The following is a 22,775-nucleotide window of genomic DNA, read 5'->3' on the forward strand; positions in this document are numbered from 1 at the left end:
GTATACTCTCTGAGATGCCTAACCCTGCTGGAAAGACATTTTTGTAACAGTCACTGGGATATAATTAAATCTAGTCATAAAATCATTTATGAATTCCACATGAGTAGCCACTGATACTGTATGTCCACACACACACACACACACACACACACACACACACACACACACACCGATCTGCCATAACTCCACAAGACCTCTGAAGGTGTGCTGTGATATCTGGCACCAAGACGTTAGCAGCAGATCCTTTAAGTCCTGTAAGTTGCAAAGTAGGGCCTCCATGGATCGGACTTGTTTTTCCAGCACATCCCACAGATGCTCGATCAGCTTGAGATTTGAGGAATTTGGAGGCTGAGTCAACATCTAGAACTCTTTGTCATGTTCCTCAAACCATTCCTGAAAATCTTTTGCAGTGTGGCAGGGTGCATTATCCTGCTGAAAGAGAACACTGCTATTAGGGAATACTGTTGCCATGAAGAGGTGTACTTGGTCTGCAGCAGTGTTTAGGTAGGTGTTACATGTCAAAGTAAAATCCACATGAATGCCAGAACCCAAGGTTTCCCGGCAGAACATTTTCCCAGAGCATCACACTGCCTCTGCTGGCTTGCCTTCTTCCCATAATGCATCCTGGTACCATCTTTTCCCCAGTTAAGCAACGCACACGCACTCTGCCATCCACATGATGTAAAATAAACCGCCTTTCATCAGAACAGACCACCTTGTTCCATTGCTCCATGGTCCAGTTCTGATGCTCACATGCCTATGTCACGTGCTTTCAGCAGTGGACAGGGGTTAGCATGGGCACTCTGACCGATCTGTGCCATACCGGTACGCAGCCCTATACGTAGCAAGCTGTGATGCATGAAGTGTTCTGACACTTTTCTATCATTGCCAACATTAACTTTTTCAGCAATTTGTGCTACAGTAGCTCTTCTGTGGGATCTCTCCCCAACCGCGTCAATAAGCCTTTGGCGTCCATGACCCTGTCGCCGGTTCACTGGTTGTTCTTCTTTGGACCACTTTTGGTAGGTACTAACACATTGCATACCAGGAACACCCCACGAGACCTGTTGTTTTGGAGATGCTCTGGCCCAGTCATCTAACTATGGTAAATGGTTCCAAAGTGCTTTACACTGTGTCTCATTCACCCATTCACACAGACACTCACACACCAATGGTAGCAGAGCTGCCATGTAAGGCGCTAGCTTGCCATCAGGAGCAACTTGGGGTTCAGTGTCTTCCAAGGACACTTCGGAGTGTGGAGTCATGCTGGGAATCGAACCGCCAACCCTACCATTAGTGGACAACCCGCTCTACCCTCTTAGCCACAGCCTCCTGTCACAACTATCACAATTTGGCCCTTGTCAAGGTCGCTCAGATCTTTATGCTTGCCCATTTTCTCTGCTTCCAACACATCACCTTTGAGAACTGACTGTTCACTTGCTGCTTAATATATCCCACCCCTTGACAGGTATTGTAACGAGATTATCAATGTAATTGATGTCACCTGTCAGTTGTTTAATGTTATGGCTGATCGGTGATTTCAGGAGGTATTTACTCATTAGTTTGATTGTGACTTGTATTTCTACTTCTACACTGTAAGATCTTTTTAGCCTTAAAATAGGATGTTATATAGACTCTATAGTCCATCCGTCTTCTATACCGCTTTATCCCAGGGAGCATCGGGCACAAGGCGGAGTACACCCTGGACAGGGTGCCAATCCATTGCAGGGCACAATCACACACATTAGACTCTATAGTAATATAATAATATTGTAAAGCTTACTATGAATTCTTGGATAAAAAATGAATGGGAAACGTTAGTGATAATATAAGGTTTGTTTGCGTGACTATGGAATCAAAAGCTGCATGGCTGGAAAACACCAGGCAGCCAAACTGGTGAGTCTGTGAGGTTTGGTGTGTTGTGTGTTCTGAGATGCTTTTCTGCTCACCACGATTGTAAAGAGTGATTATTTGCATTACTGTAGCCTTCCTGTCAGTTCGAGTCATGTGTTTCACTGCTGCTCACTGGGTGTTTTTTTTTTTTTTTTTTTAGCACCATTCAGTGTAAACTGTTGCATGTGAAAATCCCTGGAGATCATCAGTTTCTGAAATCATGATATTATGCATTGTGCTCCTGCATGACAGATGATTAGCTGATTGGATAACCGCATGGATTTGCACGTGTACAAGTGTTCCTAATAAAGTGGACTAGTCTTTTAAAAGAAAAGAAATCAACATGCCTATCACAGTCATGACCATAACATTATAGTGTTCTGCCGGGGTTAAAGACTGAGCAGCAGTAATACTGAAGTCACGCAGTGAGACTGAATGGGTTGAAGGAATTCGTTTGAAAGAACCGAATCAGCAAAGTGACTCGTCTATGCTTATTACTACCCGAACGCGCGCAGTTCACAAACGGGGTGTGGAAAGGCAGCGCAAGAGCGCACGAGAGCGTCGTTTTCGTACCTCGGGGAGAAGTTTTCTAGCACTTAACGCTCGGCTTGTATCCATTCGATTTTTTATTGTTAGAGTTTTTTATTTTATTTTTATTTTTTTGCAAACAGCGCTCGGAATGAATGCGCGTTTCAGGATCCGCGCGTGCGCTTGTCCGTTGTGCTGATACCCATTGCGCGCTTTGAGCTTGGCGACGTGCTCAGATTTTTCCATCCCAGTGAAAAAAAAAAAAAAAGACTGATTTTATTTTTTTTTAATCCAATTAGTTTTCAACTTCAGCGCTTCAGGTTGTCTCAGGATTAGGATTCAGGCTCAGCACGTGCGTCCGCTGTGCGTTCGTGGTAAGAAGCGCGCGAATGCTGATGCCAGCGCGTGCCGGATGAGCATGAGTCCGCCGCCATGGCTCGCTGTGACCGCGGCGTTCAGACTCTTCTCACGGCTCTGGGCGCGTTCACTGCCTTCAGTCTCATGACGGTAGCCATCGGCACGGACTACTGGCTCTACTCGCGCGCGTACGTGTGTAACGCCACCAACAGCAGCGCGGACGAAGCGGAAAACCTGCTGCAGCCTAAAAAGACCAGAGGAGACCTGACACACTCTGGCCTCTGGAGGATCTGCTGTATTGAAGGTAAAACTGGATTTTGAATACACTTAGCTGAATGGGGGATTTATGGTGTTTTAAAATTCCAAGTAACAGTTCACCCTGACTTTAATGCTGTAAGGTTCTGTCTGGGTGAAGACCATTTTGCTATTCCAGGTAGCAAAGCTCACTGACAGAAAGTGACCAAACACATCAGTCATTCCTCTATTCAGTAACTAATTTATCCTGATCTTTGGATCCGGAGTCTATCCTGGGAACACTCTCTGCAAGGAGGGAATACACCATTCCATCACATGGCACCATGCACACACACACACACACACACACACACACACACACACACACACAGAGAGAGAGAGAGACACGTAGGCAATCTACCTGTATGTTTTTGGGAGATGGGAGGAACCCGAAGAACCTGGAAACTGAGAGAGACTAATCCGAGCACAGTATTGAACCAGGGACCCTGGAGCTGTAAGACAGCAGCGCTGCCTACTGCATCCTTCAATTAAATTCAATTCAGTTTTATTTGTATAGTGTTTTTAACAATGGACATTGTCCCAAGCAGCTTTACAGAAATATATCAATTCAATCCCTAATGAGCGAGCCAGAGGTGACGGTGGGAAGGAAAAACTCCCTGAGACGATATGAGGAAGAAACCTTGAGAGGAACCAGACTCAAAAGGGAACCCATCCTCATCTGGGTGACACCGGATAGTGCAATTATAAATAAATCATCTCCAAACACAGATAGAACCTTATTATTCTGTAAGCTTAAATATTGCTTGGTTTTATGAGTCTACAGGGTGTCTCCAAAGTCTCCATATATATGGGACTATGTATACCAGCACTACGTTGATTGTGCATTGTGCATTGGATGCTCGTGGACGTTCACTACTCGGTTGCTTTGCAACACTTCCAGTCTTTTTGAATTTGTTAATAAGTTTACTGACCGTGTCGTGTGTGATGTGCTTGCCATGTTTCCTGTTATTGCAGCCTTGTGACAGCTTCCCCATTCAGCCATGGCAATGATTTAAACACATTCTTCTTTTGTCAAAGGCATTCTAAAAGGCTATCTGAAAATATCTATTATATAAACGAAGTATGAAAAAATTTTAGAAGACATTTTGCTAAAAAGGTGTTCCTCTCACCTATATATGGAGACTTTTGGGACACTGTGTATAAGGGTCTTTTTTATTACGCAAACTCAATTCTCAATAGATGAGATAAATAGAACTAATAAATGATACAGCTCATTAGACTTAGTCTAATCTTAGACTTAGAATTAGGCTAACTAGAGTTATCATTAGCAAGGATTCTCATGATGTTCCATGATGATCCATGCTAATACCACAACCCAGTACTCATAAGATCTTATTACGAAGAAAAACGACAGCGACTGAACTTGTGACCATTCTCATGGATCATTATGAGCCGGACTTTGCGTGTTTATAGCGTTGTATGGTGCACTTGAAAATGTGTCACAAGTTCAGTCGCTGTCTTTTTTTCTTCGTAATAAGCTCTTATGAGCACTAGGTTGTGGTATTAGCATGCTGTTAAGGGGTGGAGTGAAAGGCTGTGAGGGAGGGTCTATAAAATGACTGACAGGAGGACCATGTAAACACAAACGTTCATTCTGGATCGTAACAGTTTTCCAAACGTGTTTTCTCAGCCATGTAATACTTTTGTCCTGAGGTCACAGCTTAAACCATAATTTTTTATGTTTTTGTTTGTTTCCAGCTTATTTGTATTATTAGTAAGAAGAAAATCAACTATTGTACCTTTTAAATATCTTTTTTAAACATTTTGCCAAATAGCTATTTAAAAAACAAAAACATTATAACATACATATTTCTGCACAAGCACACACACTTCTCAAAATTACAAGTTAAAAAGTTCACTTTATTAAGCACTTTGTATGTAGCTAACTAATCTTAATAATATTTAATGATAAGGTTATTTAACATTAGTTACAATAATCCCTGCACTGAAGATTTTCTAATGTGCCATGACTTTTACTGTCACGATTCAAAGTACAGACGGAAGCAAGCGCAGATTCTTAAACATTTAATAAACAAACTTACGAAACACTCTACAACTAGGAAACAAAACACTGTGGCAAAGACAAAATACAGCAGCATAGACAAAGGTATAGGGAGACGATAACGTGAGACAAAGAGTGCATTGCAAACTGTGACTATATACAAGAGTGCTAATTATCAGGAATGTGAATCAGGTGCAGGTGGTCATGTGACAATGAAGCAGTGGCTGTTGGGAACTGTAGTTCAGAGTTCCCTTACTGATTTCATGACAGAACCCCCCCAAGGGCGCTTCTCCCGGAGCGCCCAAAATACTCTCCCTCCCTCTGGCGGTCCTGGTCCCCTGGGCAAAATGTCCCCAGCTGAACCAGGAGACTGAGCGGCGTCCTCAGCAGAGCAAGAAAGCGATGCAACGTCCTCAGTGGAACAGGTAAGCAGAGCGACGCCCTCAGCAGAACAGGTAAGCAGAGCGACGTCCTCAGCGGGGCTGGAGCTCAGAGCGACGTCCTTAGCGGGGCAGGAACTCAGAGCGACGTCCTCAGTGGGGCAAGACAGCAGGACAACTTCCTCAGGAGGACAGGAGAGGGGAGCGATGTTCTCTGCGAGGCAAGAGAGGGGAGCGAGGTTCTCCGCGAGGCCAAAGGGAGGAACGATGCTCTCCGCAGAGCACGAGGGGGAAACGATGCCCTCCATGGAGCAGGAAGGGGGAGTGACATACGGCGCGCAGCAAAGAAGAGGAGCGACGTCCTCAGCCGAGCAGGAAGGCGGAGCAACGTCCTCAGCCGAGCAGGAAGGCGGAGCGACGTCCTCAGCCGAGCCGGAAGGCGGAGCGACGTCCTCAGCCGAGCTACAAGGCAGAGCGACGTCCTAAGCCGAGCAGGAAGGCAGAGCGACTTCCTCAGCGGAGCGGTAAAGCCGAGCGATGCCCTCAGCAGTGCAGAAACGCAGGGCGAGTTCCTCAGCGGAGCAGTCAAGCACAGCTGCGTTGTGCACGGGGATGGCGAACAGAGGGGAGCACTTGGGTATGTCAGGAGACAGAGCAACGTCTTCAGCCAACAAGGGCGACTGAAGGACATCCTCAGCTGATCCGAAAGGCTGAGCGGCGTCCTCAGACGAGCAGGGAGGCTGACTTACGTTCTTACGTTACGTGACTCCTTTTGCTGGACTAGATCCATAATAGGGGAGGGAGGGTGGGAGATGGTACTAGCCCAGTTAACAGGCTCCCACTTGTACCCGGACTCCTCCATGTCCTCCTGCTGCTTACGTGGCGCAGCTTGGTACTCCTCCTCCTGTTGGCGTGGTGTGGCATAGTTCTCCGTGAACATAGGTGGCAGAGTGAAGCCCAGGTACCTCATGATGATCCGCTGCTTCGGTTGCAGGTCTTACGTTCTGTCACGTTACAAAGTTGAATACGGAAGCAAGCGCAGATTCTTAAACATTTAATAACAAACAAACATACGAAACACTCTACAACTAGGAAACAAAACACTGTGGCAAAGACAAAATACAGCAGCATAGACAAAGATATAGTGAGACGATAACATGAGACAAAGAGTGCATTGCAAACTGTGACTATATACAAGAGTGCTAATTACAAGGATCGTGAATCAGGTGCAGGTGGTCATGTGACAATGAAGCAGTGACTTTTGGGAACTGTAGTTCAGAGTTCCCTTACTGATTTCATGACATTTACACATCACAAGACCAGCAAGTCTGACAGACCAAGGCCAATATTTTTTTAACACATACTTATAAGTTAATTTAAACTGATTTAAAAATATTTAAAATAGTAGCAGATAAAATTTTCTTTCCCATTTAGTTTGAGTCTTGGAGTTTTAGGAGAACTTGATTTTGATTGGCCAGAGCCAAACTATGGTCTGTATTCACCCTGGATAACATTTGGAGAACTTTTCTTTAAGTATCACACTGAAAATGTATAATAAAGTTTCCTGTTATTGTTGGAATTCTGACAAACCAACAAAGAATGAAGAATATTTTTACTGGCCAGAATTGGGTTTTTCTGCCTATTACATAGTTCACTGAAACAAAGTGGAAATGTTTTTATTTACTTTGTAATCTTGCATAGGCTGTCTTCCTGCAGCGATCATGTCGGATAAGTGGTTTCCTAGGCGGGGAAAAGCACGTGTTACGGCCCAGTCTAGGTTAGGCCGCACAGAGTAACCAGCTTGTGGATTCAAATGAAATTGACCTTTAATATGAGGGAGCCAGGAATAACAACACAAACAGGGTTGTTCATAAAAGTTGTGGTATATTGTAACACACACCATTAAATACATATAACTGTACAAATGAACCAAACCAGGCATAACTTCAGGGTGGGCCAAGGCCAAAATAAGAAACAAAAGAATTATATTGTTAGGTAGCTAGCTTACTTAAAAGGAAAATAACAAAGAAAATACAAGGATACTTCCCTAACTACCTAAGCCAAAAACAGAGACAAAAGGACACTCTCCCAAAAGAAATGGCAGCCACACCCCTACTGCCAGTGAACCAATTGAATCATAAATACAATGGTGAAGAATATACACATAAACAGATACAGGGACAACCAAATTCAAAGTCAAAAACCAGGCAAGAGTCAAAAACCAGAACAGCAGTCAGAATATAGCATACAAGCTGCACAATCGAACACACTCTCTAAACCACCAACACAAGTAACCACCTCCAACATCCCACACCATTCTCACTCCTCTTCCTCTTTAAATATGGCCGCCATTTAGTGATGTCATCCTGGGAGGCGGGATCAAGGCAGGCTAGAGGAGGCTGGAAACTCTAGGGGGGAGTTCAGGCCTGCACATAGAATATGGCACAGCACACACAAAAAAAACTTCCCATCCCTTAAGATAGCGGGTTGTAACACACGGTATAAAACAGTTAGTCTGCCTAAACATGTCTAAAACCTTGCTAGCTAAGTGTGATTTCCTCATCCGGTGAATGTCAGGCTTTCATCAAGTTACTGGATGGTTACATGCCATAGCGAAATGAATATACACCTAATCAATTCAGTTTGTAATCATATACTGGCTGTCAAAATGTTCACAGATAGAATGGAATTAAATTGTACTTTTGGGGCTAACCAGATTTTGAAATGATAAAACTTTACTTATAGAGAAACATGTTTTAGTTGAAGAAATTTTGAAATGCTGTAGCACAAAGATGCCTTCAAAATAATGAAATTATATATGCAGATATACATAAATAAAGTCAATATTTGGTGTGACAACCCTTTGCTTTAAAAACAGTTGTAGTCTCAGGTACAATTTGTGAAGTTTTATAAGGAAATTATCTGGTTATATTATTACTGTTTTTATTATATTATTACTATATTAACTTATTATAACTTATATTACTGGTTAAACTTATTATTATTATAGGTTGTATTGAGCATCTTGCAGAACCAGCTCCAGTTGCACTTGCTTCTTATTTTTGCAGCAAAACCCAGCAACCTCCATTATGTTTTGTTTGTTGTTGTTGTTGTTGTTGTTTTGTCTGAAAAGTGGTCTCTTATGTAATATCCTACTATCTTTACTGACATACAAACATTTTTCTGTAAGATTTAATTTTGTGCTGGAAAACTAACATTTGGAAATCTAAAAAGTTTTTTGTACTGACTGATAATGTAACAAAGTAGGGTGCTTGAGACTCAGTACTGTATATTTGTATATGTTTTTTGAGCACTGTGCTTTATGTTTTATGGCGGTCTTTTTCCACTGATTGCTGGGGTTTAAGGGACAAACAAAATGTGTATAGCAGCAGTACTTTGGCAGACTGTAGTCAACAATTGTATATATTTAAACAGTACACTTGTATGCTTAGGGTAATTGATAGAAGGGCCAAAAGGGTAAGCACAAGGTGGTTGTACCTAATAAAATGTCAACATGTCCACACTACTATATTGTGAACATTTCTAAAATCGTGTTATTAGAATGTTACTTTGCTTTGATTTTATTTGATTTAAAATAAATAAATAAATAAATATTATTTATTTATTTATCTATCTATCTATCTATCTATCTATCTATCTATCTATCTATCTATCTATCTATCTATCTATCTATTTGGGCAGTGTAATTAATTATTGCTGAATTTTCACAGACATAAAAAGAGCACCTCAAAGGTTGTGCTATCTCCAGTTATCTTGTAGTTGATGCTCTTGCCCAGCAACCACAGGTCTCCTATTGCTATGGAAACTCCCCTAGGGTCCGGACAGGAGTTGCTATAAAACTGATTGTTGTACATTACAATTGACACAACAGTAGGACTGTGTGCTCACTCTAATGACACTCTAATGACTCACTACTTTCTAATGGCATTCGCTGTGCTGCTTCGTTGCTTGTATTTCCAAGCATGCATAAAGCTGATAAAGGAACGTCAGCATCTCTCCTTGAGACTCCATGAATGAATTATTAGAATCCGGCACTCATGTGGTTCACTGTGGTAAACTGGTGGAAAGGTGATACCGGCTTTCACACATGCATAAGTTTTAATTAATAATTTATCTAGATGAATTTAAATTGAGCTGAGCCTGCCCTTACAAACAAATTCATTTTACTGTACTATTTTACTATACTATTCTTTTCTTACACTACTAATTTATGGTATGGTATACACACACACACACACACACACACACAAAGATAGCCAAATTCAAACTCAATTAAATTTTATTATATTTAGATTTATATTTTAACAATGGACATTGCCACAAAGCAGCTTTACAGATATCTGGATATAGATACAGATCTACATTTATCCCTTATGAGCAAGCCAGAGTGGCAAGGAAAAAGTTAGCATGCTAACTACATTTAGCATTAGCAAGGATTGTCACTAAGATAGACAGCTGCATTCATGATTTCAATTTTGTTTATTTTTACCAAAAAAATTAAGGTCGCAATTGGCACTGATTTCCCCTCGCGCTGTGTGCCGAAGCATTCAGCGCGCATGAAGGGCCTGAAGTGCCACTTTTCCGGTCTTTATTGAAATTGACTCTGTTTACTTCACACGTGTTTTGTTTTGGTTTCTGTCCTGTCTCCACACTTGTTATATATATATATATATATATATATATATATATATATATATATATATATATATAAAATATATATATATATATGCTCTCATGCCTTAGAGGACTTGGACTCTATTTGGGTAGCACACTTTTTTCCGCTGTCATGTTTTGCATAAAATGTAACATTGACATAAACAGTAAACTGAAGAAATTTCTTTTCACTGACTCTGGGTATTCTGCTAAAGCTAGCAGTGGTGCATTACATACATTTGACATCATGTGCCTTGCCATCATGTGGCTTATACTTCCGGTTGGGAAAAAAATGCTAGTGTTCCACGTGAAACATATACTACCCTTCTAAAATTGTATAGTACTTAGTGCATAGTGTAAGTGTATAGAACGTCATTTGGGACACAACTTCTGGTATGTACAGAAGTAACACAATGAGTAAACATGCCCCGTGCAGTGTGCAGACCAATTAATTGATAATGAAGTTTGTTGACAGTGCTTTTCATAATTGATTATTACCGTTTTTATTGATTATTCATTGCACCTCTACGAATCTACATACAATATTGTTGTTTTGGCCCTTCTGGCATTCCATACACACAAACACTCTACAATAGTACTCTTAACACCCTCCCTAATCATTTTTACATAGTCTTCAGGATTAGTGAATGACCGTACATGACCGAGATCATTCACAGGTCCATTCGCATTTTTTTTTTTGCCGCGTTTTCAGCAGTTTAGAATTAATATGAGCTAATATGACATTAAATGTGACATCTGTAAGGCCGGATTTGCCCTTTAATAATATGGTGCACAATAAGAATTACTTGACAACACCGTATTATTGATATCTTTTTTTAAAGTGTGGGAAAAGAGAGTCCGTGTGTTTCCTTTAATAACAGCAGAGCCTCAGATCCAGCATCAGTCCAGGATATTATCGGGGAGACAGATGAAAGCCATCCCATCTTTACCCAAGTTAACAGCGTGAAAGCCGGATTTAATAAAACCTGATGATATGAGAGAGAATTGACATGGAATAACAGCTTTCAAGTATTAACTTTATTACTTGACATAAACATCATCTTTATATATACAGTGGTGCTTGAAAGTTTGTGAACCCTTTAGAATTTTATATATTTGCATAAATGTGACATAAAACATCATCAGATTTACACAAATCATAAAAGTAGATAAAGAGAACTCAATTAAACAAATGAGTTAAAAAATATTATACTTGGTCATTTACTTATTGATGATCCCCAAAAAATTTTTAATAATTAAAAAACAATACACTGTATGTTTTATGTTTTCAGTTTTTCTGTTTAAAAAGACAATTCTTATCACTTATCACTTACATTATAATGGCTGTAAACAGTGGTTCCCTCACCAGCATCTCTTTTTTTCTCTCTCTATTGAAGTTACTAAAGAAAAACGTCTGTGTTACGCATGTAACCCTGTTCCCTGAAAAGGGAACGAGACGTTGCGTTTAGCATAACACTATGGGGAGCGCCTTTCGTGTGCAACCGGTATCTGAAGCTTGTGTAAAATCATGCCTATTTATAAGCCTGCCATGATCAGGCGATGTGGCAATTAAGCGTGTCGCGTGATATAAATATGGCACCTGTGAACTGTGCCATCAGCCTCTATTATCTGAAGCGAAGACGCAATTCACAGGCCTGCCCTGGTATGACAAAGCTACACAATGTCTCGTTCCCTTCTCGGGGAACAGGGTTCCCTTTCAAAGGGAACTTTGACGTTACGTTTAGCATAACACTATGGGAATGAGAATACCCACTCCATCATACCGAGGGTACGGCATGTTCAAAAGACACAAGCCTGAGGGTCACTGCAAGACACTCGAGCCCAGGGTGGAATGAATATCCAGGCTGTAATAACAAATGAATGTGTGTGGCGTAGACCACCCTGTAGCAGCACACACATCCTGTAAGGATACCCCTTTGGACAAAGCCTTCGCGGAGTCGACCGCCCTAGTGGAATGAGCCCTTATGCCCAGAGGCGTAGCGAGATCACACGCCTCATAAGCAATAGAGATTGCTTCCACTATCCAATTAGAGATGCGCTGCTTTGACACAGCATCACCGCTACTGTTGCCACAAAACAAACCAGCAGCTGCTCCAGCTTACGCCACTGGCTGGAGCGGTGGACATAAATACAGAGAGCCCTTACTGGACACAGCAGGTGCATTCTCTCTTGTTCCGGTGTGGGGAATGGTGGAGGGCAGAAAGTCTGCAACACCACAGGGTGGGCAGCCAATGTAGGCACCTTAGGAATATAATCCAGCATAGGATACAGGAAGGCCTTGGCTAATTCAGAGGCAAAGTCAAGGCAGGAAAGGGCAACAGAGATAGCTTGTAGATCTCCTACTCGCTTGAGAGATGTCAGGGCCAGCAGAAGAGCTACCTTTAGAGTAGGAAGCTTCTCAGAGGCTGACTGTAAGGGCTCGAATGGGGCACCTGACAGACCTTCCAGACCACAGAAAGGTCCCAGGAAGGTATGAGCGGCCTGCAGATGGGTCTCAGCCGCCTGACACCACGCATGAACCTCAAAGTTAGAGGATGTTGCCCCACAGAGGCTACATCACCAGGGGCATGGCTGGCTGAAATGGTGGCCACGTAAACCCTGATTGTAGAAGGAACAAACCCTGCTGAGAAACGTTCTTGTAAGAACTCCAGGACTGTAGCTATTGCGCAGTTCACTGGGTCTAGCTGACGTTCCTCACACCACAAGACAAAAAGCTGCCACTTGAGTGATGAGGGCCACTCCAGATGAGGGCCGCTCCAGAGACCGTGAGCTGGACAAAGACCGCGCTCCAGCCCATGAGGGAGGTGTCTGTCATTACCGTCTTGCGCTAAGGAGACACCCCTAGAGTGTGACCCAAGACTAGAAACCGGGGACACTCAAATTCTCAGAGCACGTAGGCATCGCCGCGTGACACTGATTACTCTCAGAGGTTTCGTCCTCGGACGAAACCCCCAACTTCTCAGCCACCACTGAACGGTCTCCTGTGCAATAGGTCCATAAGCTCCAATAGTCTCCCAAGATCCAGCTTTATCTTGCTCAGTGTTGATAGGATTGACCCTATGCATGATGGGGATAGAAACGCCCTCATTGTAGTAGAATCCTTATAACCCCGAGAAAAGTTGTCCACTGCACTGGGGAAAGCATACTTTTCTGTGGTTCAAACTGAGCCCCAAGCTCTTCATGTGGGCGAGAACAACATCTCCATGTTGAACTTCCAGTTCCCTGGATCGTGCTAGAATTAACCAGTCATCCAAGTAGTTTAATACACGGATGCCCTGGAGTCACAATGGAGCCAGAGTGACATCCATGCACTTTGTGAAGGTGCGAGGGGACAAAGCGAGCGATATTTCTATGTGGAAATATGCACCTTTTAGGTCTATCGTCACAAACCAGTCCTCAAACTGAATCTGTGGAGCGATAAGTTTGGGTGTCAGCATCTTGAATCTGTACGTCCGAAGAGACTGTATAACGCAGATCTAAAATTGGCCGCATACTCCTCTATTTTTTGTGGACTAGGAAATAACGGCTGTAAAAACCTCCCCCCCTCAGGGAATGGGGTACATGTTCTATGGCCCCTTTGCCCAAGAGGGATCTTACTTCCTGCGCTAACGTCGGGCTCTGGTCTGTGCTGACTACTGTGGTGAGCACACCTCTGAACCCCGGGGGGGGTTCAAGCTCTACACTGGATCCGGTAACCCTTTTCTACGGTAGACAGAACCCATGGAGACACATTTGGCAGTAGTTTCCACGCTGCCAGACGGTCTTTTAGTGACCTTAACTATTCCACATTCTATTGGAGGGAAAACATCAGATTTTTGTTGCCCTGTGACAGCTCGCTGACTAGAGAACACTGAAAACTTGGGACAGCCTTGGCTAGGGGCCCTACAGTAGCACTGGGGGCTAACTGCCCTAACAATCTCATGTCCCCGATACGTCCCTCCAGGCTGCCATCGCATGCTCTATCCCTAGACACTTCACCCAGAAAGTGTGCACTACTCCCGTGATGAAACACACTTCCTGAATTTTCTCACTCAGATTTTTCTCTCTCGCTCATTCCTTTTTTTTCTTCTCTTTTTTTTTAAATGGTTAGTCCAGAGATTTTGAGAAAAGATAGAGAGGAAGCATCTTTTTGTTTCTTTACACAAACAACCGACATGCAGTCTTTCGCTGAAGATAATAAGGCTGATGTCGCGGTTCACAGGTGCCATATTTATATCATGCGACACACTTAATTGCCACGCCACCTGATCATGGCAGGCCTATAAATAGGCATGATTTTATACAAGCTTCAGATGCCGGTCGCACGCGAGAGGTGCTCCCCATAGTGTTATGCTAAACGCAACATCGAAGTTCCCTTTGAAAGGGAACACAGCAGGTCATGTTACCAAGAAACCACAAAACCCTTTCTCTTGGAGGCTTTCCTGTGCTAAAAATCTTGACTCTTGCTCTGGTCGTTACATATAGTAGCTCTGACAATGGAGACTTCTTCCTAAATGCTAATCAAACTTCTCGCTATGGAAAACTTCACCATATTAAAAATGGCATGGTTTGTAATCAGATTATGCTGCACATCAACCACACATGTCAAAATAAATAATAATACCCAGTATAAACAATAACAAAGCATGTTATGCCTTGTAGCTGGCACCACTGTCACCTTCACCTTCTGGCCAGTCAGAATCAAGAATTCAACAGCAGTGTGGTATAAACACATTTATTACACAGTGTTGTGAAAACATTTTTCTGATTTCTTCTGTTATTGTGCATATCTCATACTAAATTGTTTCAGAAATGAAAACAAAATCTAAGATAAAACAAAGGCAACCTGAGAAAACACAAAATAGTTTTTAAATGATAATGTTATTTATTGAAGCAAAACAATTATCCAATACCAACTAGGCCTGTGTGAAAATGTATTTGCCCCCATAGTTATTAATTCCCCAAATCTACGAAGCTGTAATGTGGTTCTGCTGCACTAGATGCAACCAGGTCTGATTACTGCAAACCCTGTCCAATCAGATCAACACTTAAATATAACTTTTTCAACAGCATGAAGTTGGTTAAAAGGTCTTACCCAGTAACACACTATTTCAAAATTTAAAGAAATTCCAGAAATAATGAGGAAGGTGATTGAAATACATCAGTCTGGGAAGGGCTACAAAGCTATTTCAAAGGCTCTGCGACTCACAGTGTCACAGTGAATCACAGTGAGAATCACAGTGAGAGTCTTTATTTCCAAATGGAAAAACTCGGCACAGTAGTGAACCTTCCCGGAAGCGGCAGACCTTCCAAAATTCCTCCAAGAGCACAGCAATGACTCATCCAGCAAATCACAAAAGAGCCAAGGACAACATCAAAGGCACCACAGGACTCTCTTGGATCAATAAAGGTCACTGTTCATGACTCCACTATCAGAAAGACACTGGACAAAAATGGCATTCATGGAAGAGTGGCAAGGTAAAAACCACTGCTAGTCCAGAAGAACATTAATGCTTGTCTGAATTTTGCCAAAACCTCAAACCTGATGATCCTCAAACCTTTTTGGAAAATGTTCTGTGGACTGATGTCACTCACCTGTGTCAAAAGTGGAACTGTTTGGAAGACAGGGGTTCAGTTACATCTGGCGTAAACCATACATGGAATACCACAAAAAGAACATCATACCTACAGTCAAGCATGGTGGTGGAAGTGTGATGGTGTGGGGATTCTTTGCTGCTTCAGGGCCTAGGCTAAAGGAGAATGTCTGATCATCAGTCCATAAGTTGAAACTCAGCGCAACTGGGTTATGCAGCAAGATAATGATCCAAAGCATAGGAGTAAGTCCACCTCTGAAAGGCTCAAAAAAAAGCTAAATTAAAGTTTTGGAGTGGCCTAGTCAAAGTCCTGACTTGAACCAATTGAGATGCTGTGGCAGAACCTTAAATGGGCAGTTCATGCTCAAAAACCCTCCCATGTGGCAGGGCACTGTATATTTTTATTAGGGGACCAATCACTGAAGGTGTGTATGCACCCAATTGTTATTCAACCTTTTTTTCTTGTTCTTCTTCTTGTCCTTGTTCTTCTTCTTCTTCTTTGTCTTCTTCTGGATAGGTTGTCTATGGCAGCCCTTAGAACTATCTGTTGCAAAGTTGTACAATTTGGCACACTATTAGTGGAGCGTCTAAAGAACATTCTGACCAAATTTGGGCCAAGTGCTGCAAACAATCTAGCGGCACTACTGGGTCAAATTTGGGCCTAATTTGGAAGTACTTTTATGGTCATAACCTTTGAACCGTGTGTCAAAAATTTTAAAGCCAGACACCTCTGGATTCCCTGGGTCGAGATGAGTTCAATGCACCATATGACTGCAAATCATTCTTGAATCCCTTTGCAACAATTGTAGCACATCTGTGAATGTGCGGCTCACCGTGTCTGGGTGCTTGGCCCAGAAAATGCTGGTTGTTTGTTGACAAAAAACTAAGAGGAAAATGTTCATCATTTATAATGACAAAAAGAAAACTAGAATTAAATAAAACATATAAAAACTGAGACACAAACATGGAACATTTCCATTCTGGTGGGAGTGGTCTCTTTCAGGATGACTTCTCCTGGATCGCTCAATGATTTCTTACGGCCTTCACAGTCACCAGAACTCACGGAAGTTGAAAACCTATAGGAGATTTTGGAGCAAGTCCATCATCAAAACACATAAAAGGCATATCTTTTGGAATACTGGTGTTCACTCTAGTACAGTTACAGAGACTGTAAAATCAATTCTAAGGCACAATGAAGCTGTTCTGGAGGCTTGTGGTTGCTCAAAACTTTACGAAAACATTGTTGTTGTTGTTTTCTTTAAAATGTTACCCAAGCACTGTCATTCCTTTAAAGGCATAAAGTGCAATATATAAACAGGACACACTGCATACATATAACAAGTGAACTGAAACAGTAAATGGACTTGCATGCATTATACAATACACATAATGGAGCTAAAAAGACTAAAGCTGCATTTAAAATATTAAGCAAGATTAGATCACCAGAACATGACAACTACATTAAGCACATTCAAAGGGTTTGGACTCGGCTCAGCTTTATGCATGACAGTGAAACCACTGTCACAGCCTGGTGTTTGATTAAAGTCATTATGTACAGTATATGGTATGTGATAAAATACACACTATGTGTACACAAGGAATTCACATTATGACATTATGACACTATGATACTACCGAGAGCCATTTTGGTGAAAATCACTTCCCTGAAAACCAACGGTGACTCATTCATCAAATGAGCATAAACTGCTTAATTTCAAATGTTCCCAGTGCAACACAGCTGCCCAAGCTTCACTGTGGTTTAACAGGAAGGAGCAGTGTGTTATTTGGATTGACTTTTACATAATCATTACAGCAGGTCGTAAGGAAATGTTTTATTCATCACTATATACTATATTTGAATAGGTGGTGAAACAGGTTATGTCATGTCTGTGTAAACAAATGGAGCTATGCTTTCATACAAGTTCACAAACTTCAAAAGTTCACTCCTGACTGCTAAGAACAGGAAGAACAGGAGAAGAATGGCCAGACTGGTTCGAGCTGACAGGAAGGGTTAAATCAAATAGCCACTCTTTACAACCGTGCTGAGTAAAAAAGTGTTTTAGAATGCATAACACATGACCACTGAAGCCTCAGCTTTCTGTTCTTGGGCAACAGGAGTGGAAGGTGATGTGGCCTTCTTCTTTTGTAGCCCATCTGGTCAAGGTTTGGAGTGTTGTGTGACTCTGAGATGCTTTTCTGCTTATCATGGTTGTAAAGAGTGGTTGAGTAACAATAGCCTTCCTGTCAACTCAAACCTGTCTGGCCATTCTCCTCTAACCTCTCTCATCAAATAGGTGCTTCTGCCTATAGAACTGCTGCTCACTGGATGCTCACTGAGGACCCCACACCCCACCCACTCCAAATAAAGCTCCACAGTGTGTAGTGTTACTACCTTGAATTGAAATTCCAATTGATTTGATTGGATCTGTAAATCCACAGAAAAGAGCCCTTAATATTGAAGTGTGTGTGGTGGTGTTGGAGGAGGGGAGGGGGAAGGGTAACATGGGGTGGGTAGGGTGACTCTTGGGTACTTATTACATAACTGCTGAATCACAACTATCTGACTCACAGGAATCAACAAAGGAAGCTGTTACCGGATCAATCACTTCCCTGAGGATAATGACTATGATACAGACAGCTCTGAGTACATCCTGCGTAAGTCTGCCCTTCTTCCCCTCCATAGTATTTTCCTTTCACAGTCATATATCAAAGAATGAGTTTTTTTTTCCATACCAGGCATGAAATATCACAAATTCATTGGCTAGGTCATGATTATAGGATGCTACGTCATGTCATAAATTCATGGTTTGTGTTAAAAAGAAACATCAGAGCAATGCATTATTTCCACTATGTTAATTTTTCGGTCACAAAGTATAGATTGTGTGACACCGATTATTCCATGGTATGCAAACCAATGGGACAGATTACTGTATAGTGTAAGAAGGTCAATGACGTGAATGTAAACCTCACAATTTTATTTTGAGTTGTCAGTGACCTTCTTGCATTTTTTTTAAATGGAGAGTAAATACAGTCAAATAAGTATGGAGCTTGGAAGCTGACAAAAGTGTTTGTGTATGAATTTTGGATATTGGATCTAACTCTACTGTATACACATCACAGTAAAATATTTCCCCCCCGTAGTGTGTTTAATAAACGTTTGTTTTACCACTGTTTTTTCTTTGTATTGAACTTGCTCGGGGTGAGATTTGCCTTTAAACGCATAATATCAATTTATGGATTACAGTTTTAAGATAAAAAAAACAAACAAATCTGAACCCTAAATACAAATCTCCGGGATTCCTGGGGAATGTGTGTGTATAGGAAATGACTTGAATGTGACTTTAACAGCTGTGACATATTCTTAGTCATTTTCTGTAAAAAAAAAAATAATAATAATAATAATTAATTAATAAATACAGGGCAGGTGGTGGATTCGATCGCTGATGAGTTTGGAGTATACCTGCCCTTAATTATTTTATTTTATTTTATTTTATTTTATTACCTTAGCTAGCAAGGTGTTTCTCAGATGTTAATTAAGTGGTCCTGAAAAAGCCTGAAAACATGAAAATGCCTCTTTAGAAAGCAAATATCTTAATATTTATCCTAATCCTAATAATAGACTGGCTACATGATATCATCATACAACATATATCTAACATCCCTGGTAGTTTTACTGTGGCGGTGAGCCCTGTTTGTTCCAGCAGGTTCATGTACACAGTTATAGCTGTAAATAGAACATTATTCTGTAAAATCTAGCTTTAAGGAAAACTGAAATCACCCACAAACCTGCAGAACTCTGTGTATACCTGATCTGTTCTCTACTCTACAGTACTGCCCCATTCACTCAGACTGTTTCCTTGGATGTATAGCAATACAACCTTATTTTAAAATATTATTAATCTCATATTTATTTCAGTTATTAGCAATTTAAAACAATATTGATGGAAAATGAACCTTCCCAAAGAGGGGTTGTCTTGCTGATGGCAGTTGTCCATGCATAGATGGGAATTTGATGTGGAAATCTCTGTAAACGTTTTTAAACAGTATTTTAACGTACATTACTGAATGAACTGAAGATTCATGCATCTTACACAATAATATATCAGATATAAAATTGTCCTGGATGGAACGTAGTTGAACCTTGAGCTCTAGAGAATCTAACATGATTGTTTGCTGTTTGTGTAGGGATTGTGCGAGCATCCAGCCTTTTCCCCATCCTGAGCACTATCCTGCTGCTACTGGGAGGAGTGTGTGTGGTTGTAGGACGAGTTTACAGCGGCAGGAACAACATCCTCCTTAGTGCTGGCATCTTGTTTGTGGCTGCAGGTAAAACTTGGGTCTGTGGTGGGTTCATGGCAGTACAGCCGACAGCACTAATTTCACAAAAGCCAGCTTTACATGGTACGATTTTTAGCTTGTATTTGCTATCACAGGAAAACAAAAACACACATCATGAAGTAATTCTTTGGTCATGAGTTAACATTGTATGGAACATTGTATCATATGACATGGAGAACACAATCTGCTACAGAAGATTTTATGTTGTAATCTTCAAAGAATGCTATAATCACAGATTTTGAAGGTTTTTTTTAATGTCAATAATGTCATATACCACATTAAATATGTGGTATGGTCTTTTACCAGGTCTGAGTAACATCATAGGCATCATCGTGTATATCTCGAGCAATGTCGGCGACCCCAGCGACAAGAAAGGCGAAGACAAGAAGAACCAATACAGCTACGGTTGGTCCTTCTACTCTGGCGCATTGTCATTCATCGTGGCTGAAGCTGTTGGCGTGCTCGCTGTCAACATCTACATTGAGAGAAACAAGGAAGTGCACGTCAAGCGGCGCAACTTCATGAAAACCGGTGTGTCATCCTCCTCACCATACATGCGAATCCCAAGTTACCGGCAGCGCAGGCGGCGCTCTCGCTCCAGTTCGCATTCCACCGAGCCGTCTCGAGATAACTCGCCTGTCGGACGGAAGATGGCGGCATCCGCACTGCCTCTAGGTGAGATCTCCATGTACACTCTAGGTCGAGAACACCCACTGAGGTCAGGAGGCGCATACGGGCCCTACCCAGAACCACCCAACTTTCTGCAAGTTCACAACAGCTACGCCAAAGGCACGAAAGACGTCATTAACCGCAGGACCACGCCCGTTTAAATGTCTGGTTCAAGATGGCTGAGTCTTGGTGGCACTTGGAAGTATTAGTATCACTATGGCCGAGTTTCGGCAAAGTTAACAATGAAATGTTGATTTGAGGGAGCGATGTTTCTTTAACACATGTTTTAAAGATAACTAATGGACGTTGTAGCATTTTCTGAGCCATGTTTTGGCTCTGAGTTTCATACTGTATATTCATATGCACAGTCGGCAGTCCAAGTAGCAATATTTCAATGCACTGAATATTGAAATATCGAAATATTATCCCAGAATTGTTTGAGTATTTTCATGTTTTATTTTTGTCAGTATGTTTGACACTCAAGGCCAGTTCACACTGGACACATCATGTCAAGCGTCACGTGTAACTGAACATCACAGATCAATTTCAACTTCAAATCCATTTTTAAAGTTTTTCAATCCACCCTGACACATTAGAGATTAGAAGCGTTTCAGTGAACATCCTTATCGGGTTTGCTCGTGTGGGGTTTTTTCCCACTCCTGCTCATGCGTCAAGTGTAAACGCCACAGAAAGCCAGTGAAATCATAAAACCACACTTTATATACACTGTGTACTTTATTTAAAATAACAATCTACAAAAATGTCATTATGCAGCCTGTAGTTGCTAAGTGTTTGTACGCTATGGTACTCATTTTACCTCAACATGGGGAAACAAAATAAACACAAATGTACCTGTTGTTCACTGTCCCACTGTATCATGTCACGTTTTTAGGTGAACAGCTTTGTAATTTACAGTTGGCAGATTACTTTCAGCAAAAAAGACTTAGTAATGAAGGGTCGAGAGCAAACAAGAATTAGCAACATGAGCTGTTGTTGGTTTTTGGATGCTTTACATCCATTCCATTACATTACCACCCTTTTGATGACAGTTTGCAAAAAAAATTAAAAAGTAGCTATGCATCTACTGTAGTGGAGTCTGGGGCAGATTATATTCTGTTATATATTGTATAGCAATGTGATGTACAAGCTGAAGGACAATTATACTGGAAATTAAGGAGGTAATGAGCAACTGGTGAGATGAATTACAGAATGGCAGAGTTTGTTCAGCTTGACTAAGAGGGGGTGTGGCTGAGAGGAGGCGTGGTTGAGAGGGACATGGATAGGGGTGTGGATTCTGGTAGCTCTCAAACCAGGCTTATTCCTTTAAGAAACACTAAACCGATGGCCTAATATCTCTCTCAAAACAAAACACAAAAACACGAAATATTTAAATTCATCTACTCATAACTGATCATGCTGGAGTTGCAAAAACAGATTAAAAATCAATGTGTGCTGTTGAACTTTCTCCTGCCTGTCCTGTTCATATGCAGCTGAGACGCGTCCTGCGTGAATTGTCCTGACATGACGATAATATGATATGATGTGACTCTTACACAACGCATCTTCTGTGAATTTGGGGTGAGAGCATGAAAAAGGGAAGCTTGAACGGTGCTTATTCGGTGAACACGAACTTCTGGTCCTTGCCCTCTTTTAGGAGATTTTATAGCTAGTGAAGAAGCCATTTTGTACAACTGTGCTTTGTACAAACACTGCCATTTTGTTTACTTCTGATGTTTACATTTCGACAACTCTGCTGATGTGAATGACTTCTGTCTTATACATTCCGCTAAATTTGAAGACTAAAGAAAAAAAATCTTAGTCAGAATTATGTGGATGTTTAGAGAGTTTTTGCTCAGGGAAGTTAAAAGTAATTGGCTGCAACCTATAAATATAACATGTAATCCTTGTAATCCTTTTCCTTGGACCAATCTCAAAGCACTGTTGATGAATCTATGCGTCATTGTCTCTGAACTGCCATTTTGTATTGGGACACAAGTGTTGGCACATATGGTCTAACACGTGGCT

The 22,775-nt window shown here is 41.5% G+C and overlaps 1 protein-coding gene across 1 annotated transcript; it reads left to right on the plus strand.

Annotated features, from left to right (window-relative positions):
* Positions 1-1,051: 1,051 nt before the first annotated feature.
* cacng4a (calcium channel, voltage-dependent, gamma subunit 4a) lies at positions 1,052-21,577 on the plus strand. Its single transcript, XM_053638680.1, has 4 exons — positions 1,052-3,082; positions 18,315-18,398; positions 19,929-20,069; positions 20,388-21,577. The coding sequence occupies exons 1-4, from the start codon at positions 2,854-2,856 to the stop codon at positions 20,909-20,911; spliced, it is 978 nt and encodes a 325-aa protein (XP_053494655.1). The 5' UTR covers positions 1,052-2,853; the 3' UTR covers positions 20,912-21,577.
* The last annotated feature ends 1,198 nt before the right edge of the window (positions 21,578-22,775 follow it).

Source organism: Ictalurus furcatus, chromosome 12, assembly GCF_023375685.1.
Source record: "Ictalurus furcatus strain D&B chromosome 12, Billie_1.0, whole genome shotgun sequence".
NCBI lineage: Eukaryota > Metazoa > Chordata > Actinopteri > Siluriformes > Ictaluridae > Ictalurus > Ictalurus furcatus.

What these genes read in the sequence shown, in the direction of transcription:
- cacng4a (XM_053638680.1), top strand. Translation starts at nt 2,854, where the DNA reads ATGGCTCGCTGTGACCGCGGCGTTCAGACTCTTCTCACGGCTCTGGGC. An exon ending in GAGGATCTGCTGTATTGAAG is followed by an intron (nt 3,083 to 18,314) that starts GTAAAACTGGAT and finishes TCTGACTCACAG; the next exon opens with GAATCAACAAAGGAAGCTGT. An exon ending in CATCTTGTTTGTGGCTGCAG is followed by an intron (nt 20,070 to 20,387) that starts GTAAAACTTGGG and finishes GTCTTTTACCAG; the next exon opens with GTCTGAGTAACATCATAGGC.